This window comes from Atta colombica, unplaced genomic scaffold (genome assembly GCF_001594045.1).
Source record: "Atta colombica isolate Treedump-2 unplaced genomic scaffold, Acol1.0 scaffold126, whole genome shotgun sequence".
Taxonomy (NCBI): Eukaryota; Metazoa; Arthropoda; class Insecta; order Hymenoptera; family Formicidae; genus Atta; species Atta colombica.
This window is the reverse complement of record NW_017259213.1, coordinates 129,328-139,852: the sequence shown is the minus strand read 5'-3', so window position 1 is coordinate 139,852 and position 10,525 is coordinate 129,328. Positions and strand designations below refer to the sequence as shown.

The following is a 10,525-nucleotide window of genomic DNA, read 5'->3' as shown; positions in this document are numbered from 1 at the left end:
ATACATATCTATTTATTAACGTAGTGATTAATTCGAATAAAAAATTTTAGATATTTCGCGCGAATATTTAAGAAATTTAAATATTCAAAATATTTAAAATGTTTAAGAATAATTTTATCTATATACGGACGACGATTAAAAAATCTTCCATGTCTTATCGAGATGATTTGATTTTATTGAGACGATTCGCAGTTTCTTTTCGATTGAGAAATTATCGTGGATTGAAAACGAGGGCAGAAACTGCTGTAATCTTCAATCGACACTTTCTCGCGTTATTACAAATGAAACGCAAGAATGATTTTCACGTTGTTAAGTTCGGAGCTCGACGAAAGTCGAGCTTCAATTACGGAATTTACCGTAAGATTTAGTGATCTAATTCGCACAGGACTCCGAATTGAATTTTCATCAGTCTTAAAATTCGTTTTCCTCAACCGCCGAGTTCCGGAGATCGGAATTCCGAGTTCCGATGTCCGATCGTTTAGTCATAAGAAACAGAGACGGGATATCTCGAGAGAGAAAGAGAGATCTCGGATATTCACGGCGGCGCGCCTCGATAGCTGCGTTGTGTGCTCTGGCCACCTGCATTTTTAAATCAACAGAATGGAGAAGGAGCGCGCGGACTGGGAACATTCGAGGAGGAGGGGAGGGGGGGGGGAAGTGGGGGAGGCGGTGCACTTAATGCGTGCATTATTAATCGGCGCCCGCGCGATCCCGCAAATATCGTGTATTTCCGCTGTCTAACCGTGATATCGCGAGCGTCACACACGGAGCGGCCGCCAAATGCCGTGTATACACCACATTGTCGCTGTGGGAACGAAATAATTCAGACTCAACAAGGATTTAAGCCCAACATAAAAAATTAGACCAGTTAAGTCTAACGTCGGCAAAAATATTCATCAAACAATTAAAATTGAGATATATATCCAAAAACAAGTGCAAATAAGACCGAACAACAATAATTCTATCCGCGAAAAATAGGAAAGATTTTTAAAAAATCGCGAAATATGCAAATCGAAGCGCACAGCTCAGCGACTTGGCGGAAAAATATATTTCGGCAAATTTTTCGACGGGACGTTACGTCGTCAGATCCGCAATTGACAACGTACGTACATTCGACAAATGTATATCCGCGATCAGGGCTATGTTACCGTGGTAAGAACGAGGACGTAAGGTTTGCGAAGTTGTTTAGCGATCGTCTAGATAAACGGGAAGAGAAGCAACATGGTCAAATTCGCCGAGAAACGGACGCGGACTGGAAGCTGCGTATGCGCATGTGCGGACCGTATAAATTCGGTACGAGTTCAATTTTCAGCATTGTACGGAAAACTGAAAACTGATCTTACGTCGTAAGAGCACGTAAAAAGATTCTCATTTTCGCGTGCCGATCGCCGGAATTCGAACTCGCCGAAATTATACACGGAGATCATCTCTCTCCTTCTTTCTCCGTTTCGATATGCATGTGTACATGTATACATATGTATGTACCGTGAGATTTTCTCACCTGATAAAAGTGGAGTCCGCGGCGGGACTGGAAGGTCTCGGCGAGGAGCTCGCGGTGGACGCCGTGTTGGTCTCCTCCACGTCCATCATCGTTCATACCGATGACGGCTATCACCACCAACACCAGCACCACCACCGCTATGCGATATGCGATATACCGCGGGGAGGGTGGGAGAAAGGGTTGATAACGAACGGCGAGTACAGCAGCGCGATCGCGACGATCACGACGATGGCGACGAGTCGCGAGGAGATCGGCCGACGACGATGCGACGAGCCGTGCAGTTACCCCGAGCAATCAGTCCCCGCGCGGGAAAGGGGATAAGGGGTGGGGGGAGGGGGAGGGGAGGAAAGCAGAAACCACAGAATCGAGGGAGCTCAAACCGTGCGACGGGGGATGATCGGGGCTAGTTTCACGCCCGTCGTCCGCAAGCGCGGGCTTACGGGTAACAACTGGCGAACGGCGCCGCCACCCCTACCGCCCCCTCGCGACATCACCGCGGGGCGCCGCGATGCCTGGCGAACCTGCGCCGCCGAGCACCTGCCGCGGTCGCGCAGGCGTCGCGACGCCTGAGTGATCTAGCCGAGGAACTAGCGAATCTCTCGAAGATCTTCGGAAAGTGGAACTACCCTAATTTGTTTTGATAAGCTGTAGCATTTTAAATTGGAGCTCGGCTCTTAACATTTAACGCAAAAAAAATATATCGATGTTTTTAAAAAAATTTTATATAAGAGATATGTAAAAATAAAAATGGATTTTATTTCACTGTTAAATTCATAATGTTAAATTATATAATTGAGTTATTTTTAATCATATCTACAAATTGCTACTGATCCAATTCAATGTCGTTGATTAAAACAATGGAGTTAAACAATTTAACTCAAGAAAATATATTTAATTAGATTCAAATTTAGTTTATTATTAAGCGCATACGTTAAATGTTTATTTTGGAACTAATCAATCGGAACTGATTTACATTTTAGTTATACAGATAGAAATTAAAAATAACAATATGTTATTTTACTAAAAGGATTGGGTTATTATTGCTTCTTTGATATTTAACGAAAGTGTTATATAAATAAAATAATAATTATATACTGAGAAAAAAGTTATTTATGACTATAATTACATTTAATAGTATAGTTATTATATTATAATTATTACTGCTATAATATTAGTAATATTAGTAATAATTTTTATATATGTAATAGTTCTATCAACATACATAGTTGATACAAAAATGACTAGAAATTATATTATCCTAAAAATGTTTGTAATTTTTTCTCATTCCAACTACATATATTTATTGATAGAATCATACATATAGTTATTATTATTATTAACATAGTTATTTTTATAGCAGTAATAACCATAGTTATAATATGTAATTATTGTCACAAATACTAAAAATTTTTCTCTTAGTGATATAATATTAAATGTATATGTATCAATATTTTATACGTATAGTATTTATATGCACATTCCATCATTCGATAAAATTTCATGAATGCATGCGTTACATTTGAATGTCCCAGAACGAATAGCTGTTTCTTTTTTTTATACAAATTTAATATTTGTAATTGTATACATCAATATGTTTAGGTAATTACATTTATTAATATTATTGATATTTTCAGAAGGTCTTACCCGCATTATAATTAAAGCTCGTCTTCATTTTCTTATTTTCCTATCTTCCCTGAATGATGATATCTGGCAAAAGTTTCTCCAACTAATAATGGAAATATCAAAGTGGCATCAGCGCATACCTAAAACAGAAATAACGATGTCAATCACTGACAATTTGATCGACCGTCGCTCATTCAAATTTAAATTTAGTAATTTAACGGAGGTAATGCGGTTACCTTGACAGGATCAGCGTCTTTCCGAATTTTTCCCCAAGAAATCGCTTCCTCGGGTCGAGCACCACTGTCACTACCATCAAATTCTGAGGCAGTATTGATGAAAACGGCATAATCCGCGCCATTTCTCTGAAATAAAGTATCATTATCATTGTGGCTGTGAATACACCAAAATAACGTACCAAATAGAGTCAATATTTTACCATAAGATTAGCATTGCAGATATGATGCTTCACTACACCGCCTCCAATAATTATCATGCCGCTATTCACCGCTTTTATAGCTATCCTGTTTAATCTCTTGACGTCTGTGGAAGATGAAAGATTCATTGGTTCATGTGCGTTACGCAGACTAATAAATGTTACACGTTAAACCCTAATCTGCAATATGCTTTCAGCTTCCTGCTTTTATTTTTTACTATTTTTTTATTTCTTTTTACCTCTTATCCTGTTCCTTTTGCCTGAGGTAAAAGTTGACTTTAGAAGAGACAAGAAATACATGACAAGAAACATGATTACTGTCTGAAATAATCATAAATAGGGAAAAAGCAAGAAGCAAAGAGCATATTGTAAATTAATCTTAAAACCAACCTGCGACAATATCAAGTATGAATCCTGGATTTTTATATGAATGAAAGAATATCATATCACCGAGACTACCGTCGGTCAATGCCGGACAAAATACCGGAATCTTATTTTTCGCGGCCCAATAATAGATTGAATCTTCATGATTGATTTCCTCGCCGAGTCTTGCTATCATTTTAGATGGTGTCCATGAAGTACCCTATAAAACAATTCAATTGTAAAAATAAAAATGCGCGCTAAACAGTCTAATTGAATAGTGCAATATAATAACTCTCATATACCTTCGTCTTTTGTTCAGATAGCATTGTGTCTAACTTTGGCATTAGCCAATCTTCGAATAAGCAATAATTATCATTTGGTACTAATAAATTTCCAGTTCTGTTAAGTCCATTTTCTCTAAGTTTTCTATCGTCCAGATAAAAGCTGCCAACATATGTTGGCGCCAAACACTTTATGAAATCCTCTTCTACTCCACCGGCTGTGGTTACGAGACAATCTACCTACAAAATATCTATCTAAGTCACAAGATAAGATTGAAACAAATGACAAACTGTTAAATATATGAATCTACCAATCTATGTTGTACAAGAAATCTTATAATATCCCTGATGCCACTGGATACCATATTTGATGTATAACCCAAAAATATTGTACAATGATTTTTTCGTTTTATAAATTCATCTTCTTCTGTTTCATCTAGCTGATCTTCCATGAGAAGTATGTTCCTCTGATGCAGCATACGATTTACTTCATCAATCGCTAACCCAAAATTTGTAGCTTGAAAACCACAACTTGCCATGGTTGTAAACAATTCATGATAATTGATACCTTTATTAAAATCATAACCTAAACATCCAATTTATTATTTATATACCAATAGTGACAGTAATAAAATTATTTTTTATTAATGGAAAATAAGAAATAAATACCTTTTACTGGAGTTGTATAAGGTGATAAAGAGTTGCTGGATATCAGGACAGCGCTCTTTGCCAATGCTTGCTCTTGTAAATCTTGTTTCCTTTCTGTATCACCCATAATAATATTTCTGGCTATTAAAAGATACAAATAATAAATTAATAACATAAGAAATTAATTAAATTGTTAATGTCTAAATAACTATTAATAAAATATATATCTATATAAAAAATAGATCTGTCAAATTATGATATAACCGGTAAATTGCCAATTCTTCATAAGAAATACAAAATAATGAAAATTTTTTAATCGAGTAGGTTTCGAAAAAATTCTGAATGTACACACGCCGACATGCAGCCTGCGCACAATGGAGGAAATATTAGGAATAGAAGTAGATATTAAGATTTTAACCTATCAGGTACCAATTACGTTGAAACACGGTTTCTGATAGGTTAAAATTTTAATATCTATTCTTGTTCTTAATATTTCCTCCATTATGCGCAGGGCCTAAATTAAATTATATTAATTTATATTTATATGCGATTTAACCTATAAAAGTATCTGCAAAGTCCACACGGTCTGTACTTTCTTCTTCGTGTGAATGGCCCCGATTCTAATACAGAGCCGATACGAAGAATCGAAAAAGCGGTGAATAACAAAAAACAATATGTAGAATTCGAAAGTCTAAAAGAGTAACATAAACTCAATTGCGAAGCCGGTCACGCTTTCCAAAAATGATGATGCAATAATACCCGACAGACGAACACAACTCACACGGTCTGTACTGTAAGCAGCCGTATTATTTTTTTTATGTGCAGGTCATAGATGTAATAAGTGTAGATAGCGCACTCCGTATTTTTACTGTACCTAAAGTTGGCCTTACATAGCAGCAGAGAGAAATTTGAGATAAAGTCATTAGATTAACAGGGGGTCGATTCTTCAAACAAGGTGAAAATTACAAAAGCGAACAAATTTATTAGGTGTTGACCAATAAAATAATCAATATTCTAATAAATTCGCTCATTTTTATAATTTTCATCTCATTTCAGATATACCATCGATCTCCTAAGTACCACAAACTGCCGCCATTTTGGCTCCATTGACGCGGTTATTATTCAAACTTTCGTTTCTTTCGTTGCGGTTTTTGCAATTTTCAACAACCGGGTATTTTCGATAATAACAGAAGGGGTTCTTTTTCTTCTTCCAGATACCTGTACATATTTCCGACCTTTTTAACAGAATCAGGTTAGAATAGCACTTCGATGAGCGTTTTTGTTCAACCTAGATAGATTAAACAAAGATATTTTTATTGGAAATAAATAATATATTTCGGAATTAAATGTCCACAGACTATAATGAACGACACGCTCAAGATATCTTATAAAATGTTTATAACATTACTGTATTTACTGTGATGTAACCAGAATTATATCGGAATATGTATGACGCTCTATCAAATAGATATTTATAAATAAAAAATGTATTGCTTTCTAAAATATTTTTCAAAATTTTTAAATTTCCTTCATAAAATTTGAATATTATAATGACAAAAATAAATAAAATTCTATTTTTTTTTATTTAAATCATCAAAAGGCCGATTATAGTTAAGGGATAATGATTGGAACTTTTTTTCAGTTTATATTTTGTTTGAATGAATATGAATACATATATTAAATATTCATAGTTTTTTGTGAATAAATATTTTTTGAAAATCCAAAATTTTGAATGAATATATGACTACTAAATGATGAATATATGACATCTTTTTACGGGAAAATTTTGAATAAATACAATTTGGAGGTCAATTACAAATTTTTGTATTCATCGAATATACTGGATTACTTTTTCCTCAACTTTCGAAGTACTCTTTTTATATCCCGAAAAGTTTCGTCGTCACACTTCTTTTCGATATTTGTAATGATATTGTAATTTATGCAGCTAAGAATAAGAACGAATGCGTAATATAAACAGAGACAAGTAATAAAAATCAAATAGATATTTGTACTAGAGATACGTGTTCGCTTGACCTTAACATAAGTAATGCTATCAGCAGAACTGAGCATGTATTGGATTGTCCGGAAAGTTCGTGCCGATTTTGAAGGAAAATTGAAACGCAGAAGATTTAAATTTTAGTATATATTTATTAAATTTAAATCTTTTGCGGCACGACTTTCCAGACAATCCAATATTTGAAATACTTTTATTTAAAATATACTATTTTATTTCAGTGGATCACATAAAAATATTACGTATTTTGTATTTAAAATTGAAAGCTTTTTGTATTTTAAAATTCAAACAATAAGATTGTTATCAATGTCAGTATTTGAAATACAAAATACAAAATACTTTTATATGTTCCCATGAAATACAAAATACAAAATATTTTCATGTACTCCGAAACACAAAATACAAAATATAATTGTCTTACCAATACTGTTTTTCAAATAAAAGTATTTCCAATATGTGCCCAGTCCTGGCTATCAGTCTAGAGAGCCTATGGAAACAATCGCTGGATTATGGACCAATTATTCTGTGATTAGTCAGCACCTTCTTTGATATCAAATTTTATCGGACAAAATACTTTCTTTTTATCCGTTCAAGTCTAATGACCGATCAAATTGTAGGTTTATCCCATAAAATTTTAACGGATAGGCTCATAATCCGTTTATATGTAATCGGAAATTACATTTTATCGGATAAACATGTTTGTTACCTTCATTGGATAATCCCGAATTCGGTCGAAATTGAATTGGTCGAAGAAAGCATTAGAACGATTTCGGAAAAGCACTGGACATTTTTCTTAATGTTCTCTACGTTTCCTAGCGTTTAATTTTTAATATTTATTTTGATATTATTTTGGTCTGAGAAAAATTAAAAGCATACATGCATAATAATCCATATTTTTTTATTGACTTGCTGCACTATAGAATCAACATAAGAATGTTGCTTCAAGTTTTTGCTTTATCGCTCTTTCTATAAAATATATCGAGATGATACTTGTCATATCTCGGGTCTCTTAAGACAATGTATCTCCAGTATAGAATTTCTCCGAGTAAAGCTATAAAACTGACAAGATAACCAATACCGAGAGCAGTAAGAGCACCATATAATTTTTGTAGGTTTACTAATGCTATTTCGGATTGAGATTTTTGCCGTGATTCAGTGATTTTCGACCATTCCATTACGTCGCTCAGCCATTTGTGCACCAAACCAATTTCCGTCATTCGTCTCACCTAAAACGCGATTTATATAAGAGAAGCTAAATAAATCTTATTTCCTAAAAGTTGTACTAGTATCAAGAAGATAAAAGAATGAAAAGAAGATTTTTTCATTTCTTTAATAATTGCGAATCATTAATAGATATATATTAATTTTATTTTAATGAGTTAATCTATCATTCCAATATATTATACAATATTTTTCAAAATGTAAAAAATTTTTATAAATATAATTTATTTAAAAATAATCTTATCAATAATAATAACAATGAATAACAAGAAAGAGCAACAAGCCAGATTTTTATGTATTTAAAATTTTTAGAACATACATTTCGACCTTGTTATTAGATCATCCTCAGAGTAAAGAAATTAAATGCAAATTTTACAAAATTAATAAAACAGTTAAAATTATACAATTTATAGTTACGCAAAAAGTTAGTATTTATTCTATCTATTTTCTGCTAAATTGTATTATTTTAACCGTTTTATTAATTTTGTCAAATTTCCGTTTAATTTCTTTACACTGAAGATGACCTAATAATAATAATAATCGAAACGTATGTTCTAAGAATTTGAAATACATAAAAATCTGGCTTGTAGCCCCTTCTTGTTATTTATTGTATATAATTTATTTGATATTTAACTTAAATTTAAGTAATAAAAAATTAATTTCATTTCGTCAGATTTGATGCTAGAAATCAGAAAATTTATATACGTTCTAATAAATAAAATTATTTTTATGAAGATATTTGTCCTTCTCGCGTTTCTCGGTACACTATATCCGTAATACTTAAAGCTGCTAATCATCTCAACTATATAATTATCCAAAGTATAACAAGTTAACATCATTTTGACATTAGACATCATCTTGATAAAAAAATGACATTAGCTTGTTATTTTGAGGTCTTTCACAAAATACCAATAAATCCACATGAGGTTTAAGCGGAGAATTCTTTTCCAGCCCTAACGCGATTGGCATATAGACGACGCATTCCTCCATAATATGTATATTGTACTTGACTGATGATTCAGTGCTCTTTTCAGTTCTATTCTGACCATTTTGCTTGTCAAATATTCGTCTTCCACGAGCGTGCTGCAATAAATATGAGTTTTCATAGTAACAAAACGTCCCATTTGCTACTCGATCGATTGCATCCTCCTCGTTTTCCGTCAACTCGAATTTATTGCCAATCTCCTGACTGTGTGGATCCGAAGAGGTAAGGAAGAATTCTTTGCTCTCCTCATTCCATCCTCCTACTGCTAGCGATGATTTAGTCAGCTGTGCTAATGTGTCGATAGTTACTCTGCAATAATAAATGAATAAAATGACGTTAATTGAAAGAAAGAACAGAAATATATTTTTATTCTTAAAAATATTTTTTGTAGAAATACATTTTTAAATATATTATTAATTAAATTAACTGAAAATCGATTTTGTTATGCATATATTTTAGTGTAATTTTGTAATTTTTTTCAAGCGTTAATATAATAATATTCAAATGTATGCAAATGTTTTACGATTTTCGAGAACATTTTAAACCGGCTAAAAAAAAAATCTGATGAAAGAACATATATGTTTTATTATTTATTTCATTTCACATAATGAATAATTTTGACTGTAAAAAAAATAAAATATAAAAAAATAATTTTATTAACTTAAAGACATATTGTGGACTTTCTGAGAGATATACAAAATAGAGTTGTTAAAATTAACAACTCAGTTCAATTCAGTTTCTATGTCTTTCTATTCAATCAATTACAGTATAGTATATCTTATAGAAAAAAAGAAATTGATCGTTTTCACACTTCCTCTCTCTCATTTTTATTGATTTTCCATACAGCGCACTTTAGTCCAAAGAGTTAAAGAGGATCTTTCTGGAAATGTTCTCAGAGCGTTGAGATGCTCACAGGTTCCTTCAGAACTTCCCTTAAAGATCTATGTTACATGGATTGATATCCATTTAGATGCGGATAATGCAATTTAAATTCTATATCTATGATATCATCATATACTATACTTAGCAACAGGATGTGATAAGGTTGCTGTCATGCTGGCACGATAAGTGACGGCTGCTAAAATACTGTAGATCCACCACCAGCCGATGAAGATTCTCACAGTCCAGGCATTCGGCAAACGTGGTAAAGAGACTTGGAGCAACATGCTGTATGTGTACAATACGCTGTTCTGGAACTCGGTGAACAGATACAAACCTTTCATGCTATTGTTCACTTTGTGCGTCAGAGACGCACGTATTGCGTATTTCTGATAGAGTAACGCAAACACATGAAAAGCGCCGCCGCCCATCAATAGGGTGCAAAAGACTGCTATCCACGTGTTCAGCCTGAAAGTGCAAAAAGATATAGTTTTAAATATTATGAAAGACAGCACAGAATATTTATAAATATTTATAAATATTCATAAATATTTATTATTGTTTCATTTTTTGAAAT

General features: G+C 33.1%; 3 protein-coding genes across 7 annotated transcripts in view; all 3 read right to left on the bottom strand.

Annotated features, from left to right (window-relative positions):
- The window catches only part of LOC108684149 (ecdysone-induced protein 78C), an 86,433-nt gene extending 84,890 nt beyond the window's left edge, over positions 1–1,543 (bottom strand). The window contains exon 1 of the mRNA XM_018188271.1: positions 1,502–1,543. The gene's annotated coding sequence lies outside the window, so the exon portion shown is untranslated. The remainder of the gene's footprint in view (positions 1–1,501) is intronic.
- Positions 1,544–3,146: 1,603 nt separating this feature from the next.
- On the bottom strand, positions 3,147–5,626 carry LOC108684150 (probable deoxyhypusine synthase). 3 transcript variants are annotated; one of them, XM_018188272.1, is made up of 8 exons: positions 5,406–5,626; positions 4,871–4,990; positions 4,513–4,787; positions 4,223–4,441; positions 3,948–4,140; positions 3,561–3,664; positions 3,361–3,486; positions 3,178–3,264 (listed from the first exon to the last, which is right to left on the bottom strand). In XM_018188272.1, the coding sequence occupies exons 2-8, from the start codon at positions 4,974–4,976 to the stop codon at positions 3,178–3,180; spliced, it is 1,110 nt and encodes a 369-aa protein (XP_018043761.1). In that variant the 5' UTR covers positions 4,977–4,990; positions 5,406–5,626. The 3 variants fall into 3 exon arrangements, with proteins under 3 accessions (XP_018043764.1, XP_018043761.1, XP_018043763.1); XM_018188274.1 differs by having other exon boundaries at positions 4,871–4,986; XM_018188275.1 differs by lacking the exon at positions 5,406–5,626 and having other exon boundaries at positions 3,147–3,264; positions 4,871–4,976.
- Positions 5,627–7,774: 2,148 nt separating this feature from the next.
- Positions 7,775–10,525, bottom strand: part of LOC108684062 — a 29,635-nt gene continuing 26,884 nt past the window's right edge. For all 3 annotated transcript variants that reach the window (XM_018188092.1, XM_018188089.1, XM_018188090.1), the window contains 3 exons: positions 10,093–10,416; positions 8,994–9,378; positions 7,775–8,089 (listed from right to left, as the gene is read on the bottom strand). In XM_018188092.1, coding sequence (XP_018043581.1) covers positions 7,805–8,089; positions 8,994–9,378; positions 10,093–10,416 — 994 coding nt within the window. In that variant the 3' untranslated portion in view covers positions 7,775–7,804. The remainder of the gene's footprint in view (positions 8,090–8,993; positions 9,379–10,092; positions 10,417–10,525) is intronic.

What these genes read in the sequence shown, in the direction of transcription:
- LOC108684150 (XM_018188272.1), bottom strand. Translation starts at nt 4,976, where the DNA reads ATGGGTGATACAGAAAGGAAACAAGATTTACAAGAGCAAGCATTGGCA. An exon ending in TTCTTGTACAACATAGATTG is followed by an intron (nt 4,442 to 4,512) that starts GTAGATTCATAT and finishes GATATTTTGTAG; the next exon opens with GTAGATTGTCTCGTAACCAC. An exon ending in AAGACGCTGATCCTGTCAAG is followed by an intron (nt 3,265 to 3,360) that starts GTAACCGCATTA and finishes TTTCTGTTTTAG; the next exon opens with GTATGCGCTGATGCCACTTT.